We start from the raw sequence: 19,288 nt of genomic DNA on the forward strand, positions 1-19,288 counted from the left end.
ATACGAGGGGATGTGCTGCTGCATGATGTATCCCCTCCTGTACAGCCTGCAGGGGTCCTGTGTACTGTATACGAGGGGATGTGCTGCTGCATGATGTGTCCCCTCCTGTACAGCCTGCAGATGTCCTGTGTACTGTATACGAGGGGATGTGCTGCTGCATGATGTATCCCCTCCTGTACAGCCTGCAGGGGTCCTGTGTACTGTGTACGAGGGGATGTGCTGCTGCATGATGTGTCCCCTCCTGTACAGCCTGCAGGAGTCCTGTGTACTGTATACGAGGGGATGTGCTGCTGCATGATGTATCTCCTCCTGTACAGCCTGCAGGGGTCCTGTGTACTGTATACGAGGGGATGTGCTGCTGCATGATGTATCCCCTCCTGTACAGCCTGCAGGAGTCCTGTGTACTGTATACGAGGGGATGTGCTGCTGCATGATGTATCCCCTCCTGTAGAACCTGCTGGAGTCCTGTGTACTGTATACGAGGGGATGTGCTGCTGCATGATGTATCCCCCTCCTGTACAGCCTGCAGATGTCCTGTGTACTGTATACGAGGGGATGTGCTGCTGCATGATGTATCCCCCTCCTGTACAGTCTGCAGGAGTCCTGTGTACTGTATACGAGGGGATGTGCTGCTGCATGATGTATCCCCTCCTGTACAGCCTGCAGGGGTCCTGTTTACTGTGTACGAGGGGATGTGCTGCTGCATGATGTGTCCCCTCCTGTACAGCCTGCAGGGGTCCTGTGTACTGTATACGAGGGGATGTGCGGCTACATGATGTATCCCCTCCTGTACAGCCTGCAGGGGTCCTGTGTACTGTATACGAGGGGATGTGCTGCTGCATGATGTGTCCCCTCCTGTACAGCCTGCAGGAGTCCTGTGTACTGTATACGAGGGGATGTGCTGCTACATGATGTATCCCCTCCTGTACAGCCTGCAGGAGTCCTGTGTACTGTATACGAGGGGATGTGCTGCTGCATGATGTGTCCCCTCCTGTACAGCCTGCTGGGGTCCTGTGTACTGTATACGAGGGGATGTGCTGCTGCATGATGTATCCCCTCCTGTACAGCCTGCAGGGGTCCTGTGTACGAGGGGATGTGCTGCTGCATGATGTGTCCCCTCCTGTACAGCCTGCAGGGGTCCTGTGTACTGTATACGAGGGGATGTGCTGCTGCATGATGTATCCCCTCCTGTACAGTCTGCAGGGGTCCTGTGTACTGTATACGAGGGGATGTGCTGCTGCATGATGTATCCCCTCCTGTACAGCCTGCAGGGGTCCTGTGTACTGTATACGAGGGGATGTGCTGCTGCATGATGTATCTTCTCCTGTACAGCCTGCAGGGGTCCTGTGTACTGTATACGAGGGGATGTGCTGCTGCATGATGTATCTTCTCCTGTACAGCCTGCAGGGGTCCTGTGTACTGTATACGAGGGGATGTGCTGCTGCATGATGTGTCCCCTCCTGTACAGCCTGCAGGGGTCCTGTGTACTGTATACGAGGGGATGTGCTGCTGCATGATGTGTCCCCTCCTGTACAGCCTGCAGGAGTCCTGTGTACTGTATACGAGGGGATGTGCTGCTGTATGATGTATCCCCCTCCTGTACAGCCTGCAGGAGTCCTGTGTACTGTATACGAGGGTATGTGGTGCTGCATGATGTATCCCCTCCCAGGGGCACCGCTGACCAGTGACGGAGAGGGTGCAGCGCTGACAAGTGACGGAGAGGGGGCAGCGCTGACAAGTGACGGAGACGGGGCGCCGCTGACAGGTGATGGAGAGGGGGCAGCGCTGACAGGTGACGGAGAGGGGGCAGCGCTGACAGGTGACGGAGAGGGGGCAGCGCTGATAAGTGACGGAGAGGGGGCGCTGCTGATAATTGTGATATTCTGCCCCTCAGAACCGCCTGAATCTGCATCTGTGGCAAATGAAGCTGTTCCTGTACCGAGCGGTGAAGATGAGCGCTGTGGGGTTACCCAGACTGATACATTGCCCCAGATGCCCAGCGAGGAGCCCGCCAGACAGTCCCTGCACCAGGAGAGCGCAGCACAAGTCACCACCGTGGAGCGGAGAGCGGATAGCGAGACAGAGAGCGACCATGATGACCCGTGAGTGAGGGGCTGGGAGTGCCGGGAAACTGCTGACTGTGCAGATATCACATCCCATGAGCCCCTTCCACATAATACAGGCACCAGGCCCACCGAGACATGTCAGCTGCTGACCGGACATCCCCCCGCAGTCACACACTGCACCAATGTCAGCACCGGGGGGGGGGGGGGGGGGCGTTTACGGCAGTGGATGAGTGCTCAGGGGCTGAGAACTTGTCATTTGTGAAGATCTGTTACAATGTGCCACTTTCACATTGGAACGGTACTGTAGCAGTATATGATAGGATCGATTAGACAACCCAGGGTCAAATCAGCCCCTTTACCTATAAAAGTAAACAATAAAAATCATAACAGGAGTATCTCATACACACAGGCTGCAGGGGGCGCCAGCACCAGGAAGCACATGGAGGAGCCATTACACCATTATACATCACATCATTATACAGGCTGTCAGTCATGTGTATGGAAGTATCTCATTCACACAGGCTGCAGGGGGCGCCAGCACCAGGGAGCACATGGAGGAGACATTACACCATTATACCTCACATCATTATACAGGCTGTCAGTCGTGTGTATAGGAGTATCTCATACACACAGGCTGCAGGGGGTGCCAGCACCAGGAAGCACATGGAGGAGCCATTACACCGTTATAACTCACATCATTATACAGGCTGTCAGTCGTGTGTATAGGAGTATCTCATACACACAGGCTGCAGGGGGTGCCAGCACCAGGAAGCACATGGAGGAGCTATTACACCATTATACATCACATCATTATACAGGCTGTCAGTCATGTGTATAGGAGTATCTCATACACACAGGCTGCAGGGGGCGCCAGCACCAGGAAGCACATGGAGGAGCTATTACACCATTATACATCACATCATTATACAGACTGTCAGTCATGTGTATAGGAGTATCTCATACACACAGGCTGCAGGGGGCGCCAGCACCAGGGAGCACATGGAGGAGACATTACACCATTATACCTCACACCATTATACAGGCTGTCAGTGATGTGTATAGGAGTATCTCATACACACAGGCTGCAGGGGGCGCCAGCACCAGGGAGCACATGGATGAGCCATTACACCATTATACCTCACACCATTATACAGACTGTCAGTCATGTGTATAGGAGTATCTCATACACACAGGCTGCAGGGGGCGCCAGCACCAGGAAGCACATGGAGGAGCCATTACACCGTTATACCTCACATCATTATACAGGCTGTCAGTCATGTGTATAGGAGCATCTCATACACACAGGCTGCAGGGGGCGCCAGCACCAGGAAGCACATGGAGGAGCCATTACACCATTATACCTCACACCATTATACAGGCTGTCAGTCATGTGTATAGGAGTATCTCATACACACACAGGCTGCAGGGGGCGCCAGCACCAGGGAGCACATGGAGGAGCCATTACACCTTTATACCTCACACCATTATACAGGCTGTCAGTCATGTGTATAGGAGTATCTCATACACGCAGGCTGCAGGGAGCGCCAGCACCAGGAAGCACATGGAGGAGCCATTACACCATTATACAGGCTGTCAGTCATGTGTATAGGAGTATCTCATACACACAGGCTGCAGGGGGCGCCAGCACCAGGGAGCACATGGAGGAGACATTACACCATTATACCTCACACCATTATACAGGCTGTCAGTCATGTGTATAGGAGTATCTCATACACGCAGGCTGCAGGGAGCGCCAGCACCAGGAAGCACATGGAGGAGCTATTACACCATTATACATCACATCATTATACAGGCTGTCAGTCATGTGTATAGGAGTATCTCATACATACAGGCTGCAGGGGGCGCCAGCACCAGGAAGCACATGGAGGAGCATTACACCATTATACCTCACATCATTATACAGGCTGTCAGTCATGCGTATAGGAGTATCTCATACACACAGGCTGCAGGGGGCACTAGCACCAGGAAGCACATGGAGGAGCCATTACACCATTATACCTCACACCATTATACAGGCTGTCAGTCATGCGTATAGGAGTATCTCATACACACAGGCTGCAGGGGGCGCCAGCACCAGGGAGCACATGGAGGAGACATTACACCATTATACCTCACACCATTATACAGGCTGTCAGTCATGTGTATAGGAGTATCTCATACACGCAGGCTGCAGGGAGCGCCAGCACCAGGAAGCACATGGAGGAGCTATTACACCATTATACATCACATCATTATACAGGCTGTCAGTCATGTGTATAGGAGTATCTCATACATACAGGCTGCAGGGGGCGCCAGCACCAGGAAGCACATGGAGGAGCATTACACCATTCTACCTCACATCATTATACAGGCTGTCAGTCATGTGTATAGGAGTATCTCATACACACGGGCTGCAGGAGGCGCCAGCACCAGGGATCACATGGATGAGCCATTACACCATTATACAGCCACCACATCATTATACAGGCTGTCAGTCGGGCACTGGGGGTGTGGCTTTGCCTCCCACTCACAAATAAGCTAGACAGCTTGAATATGATAATGACTCATCGGACATCTCACAGCTCATTTGCATACAGCTTTAGGACCTAATTGCTTAAAGGGGTTATTCTCATCTGGGCACTCTTATTCAGTGTCATTATTCTGCCATGTATAAACATTTCTTCAATTGGATGTTGTTAAAAATAATGTTCCTGTGTGAAGATAATTTTTCATAAATGTAGTCATGTTGTCCCCTAGAAACAAGATGTAATCCTTGGATACGACCACCTCTGCTGGAGGGATTGTACAGAGAGACAAAAGGTTTTTGTATATGAAATGTCCGGGAGTTACCGCATGTCCCACATCCGTCCTGTGGTAATGATCGCTGAATCCAGGAGGTCCGGCAGGACTCAATAGCCCATGTCTGGCCACCACTGCCAGAGTGTGAGGTGGTCGTATCCAAGGAAGCCATCTCATTTCTAAGGGACAACTTGGCGACATTTATGAGAAATTATCTTCAAACAGGAACATTTTTTTTAATAACATCCAATTGAAGAAATGTTTAATTATGGAAAATGAATTAAATTAAATGCCGAGATGGGAAAACCCCTTTAAGTGTACAGGCCTGTAGAGGGACAATGAAGGGACAGGGGCAATGCTCTCTAATGGCAGTTTATGAAAACACATTTAGTTTAGGGGGTTATTTTGCCTGACGGTTTCTCTTTACACAGCTCCGTACACAAGTAAGAAAAAGTTATTGGTCTCAGAATTTGGCAAAATGAAGAATTTTCGTTTTTTTGTACAAAATATTTTCATTTTTTTTAAAAATCTACTAAATCCTATTAAAACCTGTATAAATGTTGTATCTCTGTGATTGTACCGACCCAAAGAATCATTTGGGTATTTATAATAATAAATGTCATTCGGAGCGCACAGTGAAAGCCGTGAAATTAGGGCCCAAAAGAAAATGGCGCGTTTTTTTTTTGTCAATTTCAAAGTATTTGTCATTTTTTCCCAGTACCGGGTATTGTAGGAAGTGCAGCTTGTTACCGGCCCTTGTGCAGCTTGTTACCGGCCCTTGTGCAGCTTGTTACCGGCCCTTGTGCAGCTTGTTACCGGCCCTTGTGCAGCTTGTTACCAGCCCTTGTGCAGCTTGTTACCGGCCCTTGTGCAGCTTGTTACCGGCCCTTGTGCAGCTTGTTACCGGCCCTTGTGCAGCTCGGTATGCTGAAAAAATAAGAAAAGTTATGGAGTTAAAAAAATGGGGAATGAAAAATGGAAACGGGCTGTGTCGCTAAGGGGTTAATGCTCTGTGTGTGCTCTTCTCTGCAGGTTCTTTACTATTGGACCCTCTGAGATCCCTCTCCAGGTGCATTCTGGGAAACGCAGGACTCAGTCCCTCAGTGCACTTCCCAAAGAGCGAGACTCGTCCTCCGAGAAGGATGGCCGGAGCCCTAACAAGGTAATGGGGAGGGAGAACCGATCGTACAGTGCAGCATCTACCAGAGAGGTGGAGGTGCCCATGAAATCCGCTGCTATACATCTCTCTCCTCTCTTATCTGGCTCAGAGGGAGAAGGATCACATCCGCCGTCCCATGAACGCCTTCATGATATTCAGTAAACGTCACCGGGCCCTGGTGCACCAGCGCCACCCCAATCAGGACAACCGCACAGTCAGCAAGATCCTGGGAGAGTGGTGGTACGCCCTGGGCACCAAGGAGAAGCAGAAGTACCATGACCTGGCCTTCCAGGTACAGGGGGGTAAAGCTGAGCACTGCGGGGGAGGGATGTGCCCAGGCACGGGGCAGATCTGTGCCTGGAGGTTGTAGTCCATGGCAATACCATTGGGGAACATTCATCTCCATAACAATGGCTTCCAGTAAGTGACTGCATGAAAGGGTTAAATAGGTCCTCCTATCTTTGATGGGGTGTAGCTAGAACTTAAGGACCCCCACAGTTCCTTTGTTTGAAGGGGCCTCTGTATTTGGGTCGTGGCTGCATTGTAGCTTTGTGGTAGTTATCATTGTCCCAATCCTTCTTGGCAGGTGAAAGAAGCTCACTTTAAGGCGCACCCCGACTGGAAGTGGTGCAACAAAGACCGTAAGAAGTCCAGCTCTGATGTGAAGCAGGTAATGCCAGGACCCTGGGGCTTGCCCAAAGAGATGAGGGAGAGGAGCATGTCTGAGACTGGCACCGCCACGGCTCCAGGAGGTGAGACCCATGCGCTGAGTCCTATAGGGGGCGCCACTGCTGCCTGTCACTGAGGGCTCCATTAATCCTTCCTCTGGTTTCCAGTTTCCTCGGACATTGCTCCGCCTGGTCTGCTGCTGGAATCCAAGCATGGGACCCCCTCATCCAGCATGGCCCCTGGAGAGCGCCTGCCCACGTCCTCCGCTGCTGCAACTCAACTAACCCGGCCACGGGCATTCTCCCACAGCGCGGTGCAGAGCATTGAGCACCGGGAGGATAGCCAGGCTCTGCAGGAACTGAAGCAGGTGAGGAGCCGGACCTCTCTCGTACTGCACACTGGTGCAAGGGGGGGCACCTAATGTCCAGCGGCTGCATATTACGGCTGAGGTGGCCAGAGTGAGGATAACTGATCCTCGCTACTTAACCCCACACACACCAGACTGGGCCTGTACAGGTTAATAGTTCCTCATTGTGCAGGTTACTCCAATCCTTATGCACTCTGTCCTCCGGCTGCCATAGTCTGTGTTACAGTGTAACCTGCAGGTTTTGTATTGGATGATATAAACCACATGACTCTTCCAGGTAGTCAATACTGTATCTCTGCACAATAAGCGTCACCAGAGAAGCTCTGTCATCCATCGGAGTAGCTGTGCATCCATATAAACATTGTACCATCTCATAGATACATCTACTCCTGATACACCCCCCTCATAGATACATCTACTGCTGATACATCCTCCCCCCTCATAGATACATCTACTCCTGATACATCCCCCCCTCATAGATACATCTACTCCTGATACACCCCCCTCATAGATACATCTACTCCTGATATATCCCCCCTCATAGATACATCTACTCCTGATACACCCCCCTCATAGATACATCTACTCCTGATACATCCCCCTCTCATATATACATCTACTCCTGATACACCCCCCCCTCATAGATAGATCTACTCCTGATACACCCCCCCCTCATAGATAGATCTACTCCTGATACATCCTCCCCCCTCATATATACATCTACTCCTGATACATCCCCCTCTCATAGATACATCTACTCCTGATACATCCCCCCTCATAGATACATCTACTCCTGATACACCCCCCTCATAGATACATCTACTGCTGATACATCCTCCCCCCTCATAGATACATCTACTCCTGATACATCCCCCCTCATAGATACATCTACTCCTGATATATCCCCTCTCATAGATACATCTACTCCTGATACATCCCCCCCTCATAGATACATCTACTCCTGATACATCCCCCCCTCATAGATACATCTACTCCTGATACATCCCCCCCTCATAGATACATCTACTCCTGATACATCCCCCCCTCATAGATACATCTACTCCTGATACATCCCCCCCTCATAGATACATCTACTGCTGATACATTCCCCCCTCATAGATACATCTACTGCTGATACATCCCCCTCATAGATACAGCTACTGCTGATACATCCTCCCCCCTCATAGATACATGTACTGCTGATACATCCTCCCCCCTCATAGATACATCTAGTCCTGATACATCCTCCCCCCTCATAGATACAACTACTCCTGATACATCCCCCTCATAGATACATCTACTCCTGATACATCCCCCTCATAGATACATCTACTCCTGATACATCCCCCCCTCATAGATACATCTACTCCTGATATATCCCCCCTCATAGATACATCTACTCCTGATACATTCCCCCCTCATAGATACATCTACTCCTGATACATTCCCCTCTCATAGATACATCTACTCCTGATACATCCTCCCCCCTCATAGATACATCTACTCCTGATACATCCCCCCCCCTCATAGATAGATCTACTCCTGATACATTCCCCTCTCATAGATACATCTACTCCTGACACATCCTCCCCTCATAGATACATCTACTCCTGACACATCCTCCCCTCATAGATACATCTACTCCTGATACATCACCCCCTCATAGATACATCTACTCCTGATACATTCCCCTCTCATAGATACATCTACTCCTGATACATCCTCCCCCCTCATAGATACATCTACTCCTGATACATCCCCCGCTCATAGATAGATCTACTCCTGATACATTCCCCTCTCATAGATACATCTACTCCTGACACATCCTCCCCCCTCATAGATACATCTACTCCTGATACATCCCCCCCTCATAGATAGATCTACTCCTGATACATTCCCCTCTCATAGATACATCTACTCCTGACACATCCTCCCCTCATAGATACATCTACTCCTGATACATCCCCCCCTCATAGATACATCTACTCCTGATACATTCCCCTCTCATAGATACATCTACTCCTGATATATCCCCCCCTTATAGATACATCTACTCCTGATACATCCTCCCGCCTCATAGATACATCTACTCCTGATACATTCCCCTCTCATAGATACATCTACTCCTGATACATTCCCCCCTCATAGATACATCTACTCCTGATACATTCCCCCCTCATAGATACATCTACTCCTGATACATTCCCCCCTCATAGATACATCTACTCCTGATACATTCCCCCCTCATAGATACATCTACTCCTGATACATTCCCCCTCTTAGATACATCTACTCCTGACACATCCCCCCCCCCTCATAGATACATCTACTCCTGATACATCCCCCCCTCATAGATACATCTACTCCTGATACATTCCCCCCTCTTAGATATATTCACTCCTGATACATCCCCCCTCATAGATACATCTACTCCTGATACATCCTCCCCCCCTCATAGATATATTCACTCCTGATACATCCCCCCCCCCTCATAGATATATCTACTCCTGATACATTCCCCCCTCATAGATACATCTACTCCTGATACATCCTCCCCCCCTCATAGATATATTCACTCCTGATACATCCCCCCCCTCATAGATATATCTACTCCTGATACATTCCCCCCTCATAGATACATCTACTCCTGATACATCCTCCCCCCTCATAGATACATCTACTCCTGATACATTCCCCCCTCTTAGATATATTCACTCATGATACATCCCCCCTCATAGATACATCTACTCCTGATACATTCCCCCCTCATAGATACATCTACTCCTGATACATTCCCCCCTCTTAGATATATTCACTCATGATACATCCCCCCTCATAGATACATCTACTCCTGATACATCCTCCCCCCCTCATAGATATATTCACTCCTGATACATCCCCCCCCCTCATAGATATATCTACTCCTGATACATCCCCCCCTCATAGATAGATCTACTCCTGATACATTCCCCTCTCATAGATAAATCTACTCCTGATACATCCTCCCCCCTCATAGATACATCTACTCCTGATATATCCCCCCTCATAGATACATCTACTCCTGATACATCCCCCCCCCTCATAGATAGATCTACTCCTGATACATTCCCCCTCATAGATACATCTACTCCTGATATATCCCCCCTCATAGATACATCTACTCCTGATACATCCCCCCCTCATAGATAGATCTACTCCTGATACATTCCCCTCTCATAGATACATCTACTCCTGATACATTCCCCTCTCATAGATACATCTACTCCTGATACATTCCCCTCTCATAGATACATCTACTCCTGATACATCCCCCCCTCATAGATACATCTACTCCTGATACATTCCCCTCTCATAGATACATCTACTCCTGATACATTCCCCCCTCATATATACATCTACTCCTGATACATCCCCCCCTCATAGATACATCTACTCCTGATACATTCCCCTCTCATAGATACATCTACTCCTGATACATTCCCCCCTCATAGATAAATCTACTCCTGATACATCCTCCCCCCTCATAGATACATCTACTCCTGATACATTCCCCTCTCATAGATACATCTACTCCTGATACATTCCCCCCTCATATATACATCTACTCCTGATACATCCCCCCTCATAGATACATCTACTCCTGATACATTCCCCTCTCATAGATACATCTACTCCTGATACATTCCCCCCTCATAGATACATCTACTCCTGATACATCCTCCCCCCTCATAGATACATCTACTCCTGATACATTCCCCCCTCTTAGATATATTCACTCATGATACACCCCCCCTCATAGATACATCTACTCCTGATACATTCCCCCCTCATAGATACATCTACTCCTGATACATTCCCCCCTCATAGATACATCTACTCCTGATACATCCCCCCTCATAGATACATCTACTCCTGATACATCCTCCCCCCCTCATAGATATATTCACTCCTGATACATCCCCCCCCCCCTCATAGATATATCTACTCCTGATACATCCCCCCCTCATATATACATCTACTGCTGATACATTCCCCCCTCATAGATACATCTACTGCTGATACATCCCCCTCATAGATACAGCTACTGCTGATACATCCTCCCCCCTCATAGATACATGTACTGCTGATACATCCTCCCCCCCTCATAGATATATTCACTCCTGATACATCCCCCCCCCCTCATAGATACATCTACTCCTGATACATCCCCCCCCTCATAGATACATCTACTGCTGATACATTCCCCCCTCATAGATACATCTACTCCTGATACATTCCCCCCTCATAGATACATCTACTCCTGATACATTCCCCCCTCATAGATACATCTACTCCTGATACATTCCCCCCTCATAGATACATCTACTCCTGATACATTCCCCCCTCATAGATACATCTACTCCTGATACATCCTCCCCCCTCATAGATACATCTACTCCTGATACATTCCCCCCTCTTAGATATATTCACTCATGATACATCCCCCCTCATAGATACATCTACTCCTGATACATTCCCCCCTCATAGATACATCTACTCCTGATACATTCCCCCCTCTTAGATATATTCACTCATGATACATCCCCCCTCATAGATACATCTACTCCTGATACATTCCCCCCTCATAGATACATCTACTCCTGATACATCCTCCCCCCTCATAGATACATCTACTCCTGATACATTCCCCCCTCTTAGATATATTCACTCATGATACATCCCCCCTCATAGATACATCTACTCCTGATACATCCCCCTCTCATAGATACATCTACTCCTGATACATCCCCCCCCCCTCATAGATACATCTACTCCTGATACATCCCCCCCTCATAGATACATCTACTCCTGATACATCCTCCCCCTTCAAGGCCATTTCTCATTCTGTCCATATATCATACTGCAACGATTGTCCACAGATGTGCTCAAGTCGTTCTCCATATTCCAATCAGAAGGCGGCATATGGCGGCCCTGAGCCCCCAGCATTCCCTCTGCCCACACACAGCGAGAGCTCTGCCTGCCCGACGTCCCGCGCCTGCCCGACCCTTCCTGGGCCCTACCGGCCGCCACGCACCGCCAGCGAGGACATGACCAGCGATGAGGAGCGGATGGTCATCTGTGAGGAGGAAGGGGACGATGACGTGATGGGTAAGTCGATGCCGTTGGCCGCTTCTCGTGTCCCTGGATCCATGTTTTCCTAATGATTCTCCTCCGCAGCAGATGACGGCTTTGGCTGTGCAGACATAGACCTGAAGTGTAAGGAGCGAGTCACAGACAGCGACAGCGAGGGGGCATCTGGAGACGAGGGAGAAGCCAAGGTGAGAGGCACACTCATATTCCCAGCAGCCTTTGCTCCTATCTGTTCATTCCCGCAGTTTAACCCTGCCCTTGCTGTGTCTCCAGGCCGCAGCACAAGGAGTCTTCTCTCCTGTGATACGTTCCTCCTCTCTCTCTGGGAACTTTCCTCTCTCCTCCGATGATTTGAAATCTGATAGATCGGTGAATACGGGTCAGTCACCCAAGCCCAGTGACCACCCACAAGCCGCCTTCCCTCGGGGGTATCCTCCGCTTCCTCCAGGAAAACCACCTCCTCGTCAGCCCAGCCATCACCAAGCAAAAAGGCCTCCGGAAGTGCGCTTCACCATGATGGACCCTGGCGCCAGCTACAAGAGGAAGCGCAGCTCGGACAGTGGGGGGCAGAAGGTTGGTGAAGAGGCCGCCCCTCCTGTCAGTCAGTACACCTGTCAGTCCGTCATCTCGTCCAGTGCACCACAGACGCTGGTTCCGCCCAGTCTACCATTGACAAACACATCAAGCACAGCATATTCTGCAGTACCCAGACCGTACGATGTGCATCGGGGGACTACGGACAGCCGCCCGGTTGTACCCACAGTAGGGACTGTCCTGGTCTCGGGACCACAAGGACTGGGAATCCTTCCCACGGGCCTGAAACCTGCCTCCACGGTGGTGACTAACGTGGTGAAGCCTGTGAGCAGCACACCCATCCCCATAGCGAGCAAGCCTCTGCCAGTGGGCCGGAGCAGCAGCAGCAGTGACCTGTGTGAGGGCAGAATACCCGGCTCCCCTATGGGCATCGGGGTAGTTTATGCCCACGACCGGAAACCGGTGCAGCAGCTGACCTCTCCGGCATCTTCCCCACTACCACAGGGGAAACCAGCTAGCGGGCTAGTGACTAACCTCCTGGTCGGGGCACCCACCTATGGACAGCCTGCTCCAAGTTCTGGAAACGGTACTGGACCCGCTCCAGTCACCGCTCTGCAGTTTATTACCCAGAATCCTGCAGGAAGTCCTAATGGAGCGGTGCCCCTGGGAATCCTCCAGCCTCAGCAGCTGCTACCTGCAGCATCGGGCAAACGGGGCAGCATCACCCAAGTACAGTATATATTACCCACCATACCACAGCAGCTGCCAGGGGGCATCCAGTTCACCCTCCCCCCTGGGAATGCTAAGGTGATTGCTGCCCCCCAGGCCATGCCGATCGTCCAGCCTGGCCCCGCTGCCAGCCCATCACTGGGCATAGTCTCTGCAGCTGGTAAAGGTAAGTCGCGTGTCAACCTACAATCTTATAGTTCTGTTTGTATCTTTCGGAGCTCTTATAATATCTCTCCTCATTTACAGCCCAGTCGGTCTCTCCTGCCCCTTCACCAGGGACTTGTGCCCAGCTGCTGCCCGCTCCAGGAATCTTGTCACCCACTACCCCAGTGCAGGGGAAGATGCTCGTACCTGTGACTGCCCCTCATGTGACTGTGCGGACCGGCCCTGCAGCACAGCTACCACTAGTCACCTCTCCTTTCCCTGTGCAGAACGGAGCTCAACCCACCAATAAGGTGAGAGGTCAAAGGGTACGTACATCCTATAGAGCAGTGGTCCCAGACCACCAATGTCATCCCCTACATCTGAGACCCAGTAATCTACATTTCTGCAGATTTCACCTTCCTTGTAAATGCAATGTGTAAAGAAGGGGGTGGGTTTGCTAAAATCTAGAACTCTACGTTCTCTCCAGGCCCCGCATGTTTTCAGTTCTGACTATTGGACCCATCCCTGGGCTGAGCGCACACTTGCTATGGATGTGACCTCTGAGGCCATGATCTGCTCACTCAGGTCTGGGTGCCGTCCGGTCTCTGCTGTCCTTATTTAGGGGATTCTCTACTTACACTACAGATTCTGCCTGAGCCCGTACTAGTAGATATAACCATATGTGGACATTAGGAGGTAATGTCACTGAGTGGTAAGGTCCTGGCAGGTCTCTACGCCGCAGCTTGCAGCAGAAGACTTATGTTATCCTCCCTGGATGTTGATATCACAGGTTCCTCATCACGTCATCCCTTATTTTGCAGATAATTCAGATCACTCCGATGCCTGTGGTGCAGCCGCCAGCTCCCGCCCAGAGTGCCTTAGTGCCCCCAGTTAATTCTACACTCCAGAGTGCTATCCCAGTCACCATGACGACTGCGGCTGTCGTGGCAGCAACGTCTCAGCCTCAGAAAGTCATCTTACCTTCTACACGGTAAGCACATGGGATGAGCGTCCATGTCCTCTGCATTACATAGCATGTGGATCGTGTACAGTATGGGATCTGAGCTCAGGGAGGGGGTTGGGGCCACACCAGACTTTCCGGAGCACTTACATGGTGCCTGCTGAAATCAATGTAATTAAGGATAGATCTTCTCCAGGGAGAGTCGGTCTGCAGCCGCTGTCTGATTTTCCTAATAATGTGGGGCTCCAGTAGGGTGCCCTCCTTATTGGGGGTTCTTCTACATGTTGCTTTCTCTTTCTTGGTCAGGATCACTTACGTGCCCTCTGCGGCAGGCCCGACACTACCTCTGGTGACCACCAGCTCGCATTCCCAGGTTGCGACCCCGGGGGCTGCCCCTTGTGTACAGACCACGCTGGCGGCCGGCTCCATGGCTCTCGGTTTCACCACCATAAGTCCTAGCGGTCAGACCATTGTCCAGCCACTACTAGCAGGTAAGAGGATTGTGTAGGCTCCGCTCTGCTCCTGTCTGTAAGCTCCATCCGCTATCACACATGAGCTGCACAGCACCAGGCAAAGCCAGTGTTTCCTTTAATTTATCTTTAATTCAGCAGGAGCCTCTCCCCCTCTCTGTGTCTGCAGCAGGAGCCTCTCCCCCCCCCCCTCTCTGTGTCTGCAACAGGAGCCTCTCCCCCCCCCCCCTCTCTGTGTCTGCAGCAGGAGCCTCCCCCCCCCTCTCTGTGTCTGCAGCAGGAGCCTCTCCCCCCCCCTCTCTGTGTCTGCAGCAGGAGCCTCTCCCCCCCCCCCTCTCTGTGTCTGCAGCAGGAGCCTCCCCCCCCCTCTCTGTGTCTGCAGCAGGAGCCTCTCCCCCCCCCCTCTCTGTGTCTGCAGCAGGAGCCTCTCCCCCCCCCCCCTCTCTGTGTCTGCAGCAGGAGCCTCTCCCCCCCTCTCTGTGTCTGCAGCAGGAGCCTCTCCCCCCCCCTCTCTGTGTCTGCAGCAGGAGCCACTCCCCCTCTCTGTGTCTGCAGCAGGAGCCTCTCCCCCTCTCTGTGTCTGCAGCAGGAGCCTCTCCCCCCCCCCCTCTCTGTGTCTGCAGCAGGAGCCTCTCCCCTTCTCTCTGTGTCTGCAGCAGGAGCCTCTCCCCCCCTCTCTGTGTCTGCAGCAGGAGCCTCTCCCCCCCTCTCTGTGTCTGCAGCAGGAGCCTCTTCCCCCTCTCTCTGTGTCTGCAGCAGGAGCCTCTTCCCCCTCTCTCTGTGTCGGCAGCAGGAGCCTCTCCCCCTCTCTGTGTCTGCAGCAGGAGCCTCCCCCCCCCCCTCTCTGTGTCTGCAGCAGGAGCCTCTTCCCCCTCTCTCTGTGTCTGCAGCAGGAGCCTCTCCCCCCCCCTCTCTCTGTGTCTGCAGCAGGAGCCTCTCCCGCCCCTCTCTGTGTCTGCCGCAGGAGCCTCTTCCCCCTCTCTCTGTGTCTGCAGCAGGAGCCTCTCCCCCTCTCTGTGTCTGCAGCAGGAGCCTCTTCCCCCTCTCTGTGTCTGCAGCAGGAGCCTCTCCCCCCCTCTCTGTGTCTGCAGCAGGAGCCTCTCCCCCCCTCTCTGTGTCTGCAGCAGGAGCCTCTCCCCCCCCCCCCTCTCTGTGTCTGCAGCAGGAGCCTCTCCCCCCCCCCTCTCTGTGTCTGCAGCAGGAGCCTCCCCCCCCCCTCTCTGTGTCTGCAGCAGGAGCCTCTCCCCCCCCCCTCTCTGTGTCTGCAGCAGGAGCCTCTCCCCCCCCTCTCTGTGTCTGCAGCAGGAGCCTCTCTCCCCCCCCTCTCTGTGTCTGCAGCAGGAGCCTCTCCCCCCCCCCTCTCTGTGTCTGCAGCAGGAGCCTCTCCCCCTCTCTGTGTCTGCAGCAGGAGCCTCTTCCCCCTCTCTGTGTCTGCAGCAGGAGCCTCTCCCCCCCTCTCTGTGTCTGCAGCAGGAGCCTCTCCCCCTCTCTCTGTGTCTGCAGCAGGAGCCTCTCCCCCCCTCTCTGTGTCTGCAGCAGGAGCCTCTCCCCCCCTCTCTGTGTCTGCAGCAGGAGCCTCTCCCCCCTCTCTGTGTCTGCAGCAGGAGCCTCTTCCCCCTCTCTCTGTGTCTGCAGCAGGAGCCCCCCCCCCTTTCTGTGTCTGCAGCAGGAGCCTCTCCCCCCCCCTCTCTGTGTCTGCAGCAGGAGCCTCTCCCCCCCCCTCTCTGTGTCTGCAGCAGGAGCCTCTCCCCCTCTCTGTGTCTGCAGCAGGAGCCTCTCCCCCTCTCTGTGTCTGCAGCAGGAGCCTCTCCCCCTCTCTGTGTCTGCAGCAGGAGCCTCTCCCCCTCTCTGTGTCTGCAGCAGGAGCCTCTTCCCCCCCCCTCTCTGTGTCTGCAGCAGGAGCCTCTCCCCCCCCCCTATCTGTGTCTGCAGCAGGAGCCTCTCCCCCCCCCCCTCTCTGTGTCTGCAGCAGGAGCCTCTCCCCCCCCCCTCTCTGTGTCTGCAGCAGGAGCCTCTCCCCCTCTCTGTGTCTGCAGCAGGAGCCTCTCCCCCTCTCTGTGTCTGCAGCAGGAGCCTCTCCCCCTCTCTGTGTCTGCAGCAGGAGCCTCTCCCCCTCTCTGTGTCTGCAGCAGGAGCCTCTCCCCCTCTCTGTGTCTGCAGCAGGAGCCTCTCCCCCTCTCTGTGTCTGCAGCAGGAGCCTCTCCCCCTCTCTGTGTCTGCAGCAGGAGCCTCTTCCCCCCCCCTCTCTGTGTCTGCAGCAGGAGCCTCTCCCTCTCTCTGTGTCTGCAGCAGGAGCCTCTCCCCCCCCCCCTCTCTGTGTCTGCAGCAGGAGCCTCTCCCCCTCTCTGTGTCTGCAGCAGGAGCCTCTCCCCCTCTCTGTGTCTGCAGCAGGAGCCTCTCCCCCTCTCTGTGTCTGCAGCAGGAGCCTCTCCCCCCCCCCCTCTCTGTGTCTGCAGCAGGAGCCTCTTCCCCCTCTCTCTGTGTCTGCAGCAGGAGCCTCTCCCCCCCCCCTCTCTGTGTCTGCAGCAGGAGCCTCCCCCCCCCTCTCTGTGTCTGCAGCAGGAGCCTCTCCCGCCCCTCTCTGTGTCTGCAGCAGGAGCCTCTCCCGCCCCTCTCTGTGTCTGCAGCAGGAGCCTCTCCCGCCCCTCTCTGTGTCTGCAGCAGGAGCCTCTCCCGCCCCTCTCTGTGTCTGCAGCAGGAGCCTCTTCCCCCTCTCTCTGTGTCTGCAGCAGCAGCCTCTCCTCCTCTCTGTGTCTGCAGCAGGAGCCTCTTCCCCCTCTCTCTGTGTCTGCAGCAGGAGCCTCTTCCCCCTCTCTCTGTGTCTGCAGCAGGAGCCTCTTCCCCCTCTCTCTGTGTCTGCAGCAGGAGCCTCTCCCCCCCCCTCTCTGTGTCTGCAGCAGGAGCCTCTCCCCCCCCCTCTCTGTGTCTGCAGCAGGAGCCTCTCCCCCCCCCCCTCTCTGTGTCTGCAGCAGGAGCCTCTCCCCCCCCCCCCTCTCTGTGTCTGCAGCAGGAGCCTCTCCCCCTCTCTGTGTCTGCAGCAGGAGCCTCTCCCCCTCTCTGTGTCTGCAGCAGGAGCCTCTCCCCCTCTCTGTGTCTGCAGCAGGAGCCTCTCCCCCCCCCCTCTCTGTGTCTGCAGCAGGAGCCTCTTCCCCCTCTCTCTGTGTCTGCAGCAGGAGCCTCTCCCCCCCCCCCCTCTCTGTGTCTGCAGCAGGAGCCTCCCCCCCCCCTCTCTGTGTCTGCAGCAGGAGCCTCTCCCGCCCCTCTCTGTGTCTGCAGCAGGAGCCTCTCCCGCCCCTCTCTGTGTCTGCAGCAGGAGCCTCTCCCGCCCCTCTCTGTGTCTGAAGCAGGAGCCTCTCCCGCCTCTCTCTGTGTCTGCAGCAGGAGCCTCTTCCCCCTCTCTCTGTGTCTGCAGCAGCAGCCTCTCCTCCTCTCTGTGTCTGCAGCAGGAGCCTCTTCCCCCTCTCTCTGTGTCTGCAGCAGGAGCCTCTTCCCCCTCTCTCTGTGTCTGCAGCAGGAGCCTCCCCCCCCCCTCTCTGTGTCTGCAGCAGGAGCCTCTCCCGCCCCTCTCTGTGTCTGCAGCAGGAGCCTCTCCCCCTCTCTGTGTCTGCAGCAGGAGCCTCTCCCCCTCTCTGTGTCTGCAGCAGGAGCCTCTCCCCCTCTCTCTCTGTGTGTCTGCAGCAGGAGCCTCTCCCCCTCTCTCTCTGTCTGCAGCAGGAGCCTCTCCCCCTCTCTGTGTCTGCAGCAGGAGCCTCCCCCCCTCTCTGTGTCTGCAGCAGGAGCCTCTCCCCCTCTCTGTGTCTGCAGCAGGAGCCTCTCCCCCTCTCTGTGTCTGCAGCAGGAGCCTCTCCCCCTCTCTGTGTCTGCAGCAGGAGCCTCTCCCCCTCTCTGTGTCTGCAGCAGGAGCCTCTCCCCCTCTCTTTGTCTGCAGCAGGAGCCTCTCCCCCTCTCTCTCTCTGTGTCTGCAGCAGAAGCCTCTCCCCCTCTCTCTCTGTGTCTGCAGCAGGAGCCTCTCCCCCTCTCTCTCTGTGTCTGCAGCAGGAGCCTCTCCCCCTCTCTCTCTGTGTCTGCAGCAGGAGCCTCTCCCCCTCTCTCTCTGTGTCTGCAGCAGGAGCCTCTCCCCCTCTCTCTCTGTGTCTGCAGCAGGAGCCTCTCCCCCTCTCTGTGTCTGCAGCAGGAGCCTCTCCCCCCTCTCTGTGTCTGCAGCAGGAGCCTCTCCCCCCCTCTCTGTGTCTGCAGCAGGAGCCTCTCCCCCCCTCTCTG

The 19,288-nt window shown here is 53.8% G+C and overlaps 1 protein-coding gene across 8 annotated transcripts in view; it reads left to right on the plus strand.

Moving 5' to 3' along the window:
- Window positions 1-19,288, plus strand: part of CIC (capicua transcriptional repressor) — an 89,854-nt gene that overhangs the window by 61,781 nt on the left and 8,785 nt on the right. For 6 of the 8 annotated variants that reach the window (XR_011848168.1, XR_011848169.1, XM_072113761.1 and 3 more), the window contains exons 4-14: window positions 1,895-2,102; window positions 5,898-6,027; window positions 6,134-6,316; window positions 6,611-6,776; window positions 6,861-7,060; window positions 11,980-12,208; window positions 12,278-12,378; window positions 12,464-13,619; window positions 13,700-13,908; window positions 14,419-14,588; window positions 14,865-15,049. Coding sequence is in view for 6 of the 8 variants with exons in the window: in XM_072113761.1 (XP_071969862.1) it covers window positions 1,895-2,102; window positions 5,898-6,027; window positions 6,134-6,316; window positions 6,611-6,776; window positions 6,861-7,060; window positions 11,980-12,208; window positions 12,278-12,378; window positions 12,464-13,619; window positions 13,700-13,908; window positions 14,419-14,588; window positions 14,865-15,049 (2,937 nt within the window). In the remaining 2 variants the exon portion in view is untranslated. The remainder of the gene's footprint in view (window positions 1-1,894; window positions 2,103-5,897; window positions 6,028-6,133; window positions 6,317-6,610; window positions 6,777-6,860; window positions 7,061-11,979; window positions 12,209-12,277; window positions 12,379-12,463; window positions 13,620-13,699; window positions 13,909-14,418; window positions 14,589-14,864; window positions 15,050-19,288) is intronic. The other 2 variants (XM_072113762.1, XM_072113764.1) reach the window with 2 other exon arrangements.

Source organism: Engystomops pustulosus, chromosome 6 (genome assembly GCF_040894005.1).
Source record: "Engystomops pustulosus chromosome 6, aEngPut4.maternal, whole genome shotgun sequence".
In the NCBI taxonomy this organism is placed as follows: Eukaryota; Metazoa; Chordata; class Amphibia; order Anura; family Leptodactylidae; genus Engystomops; species Engystomops pustulosus.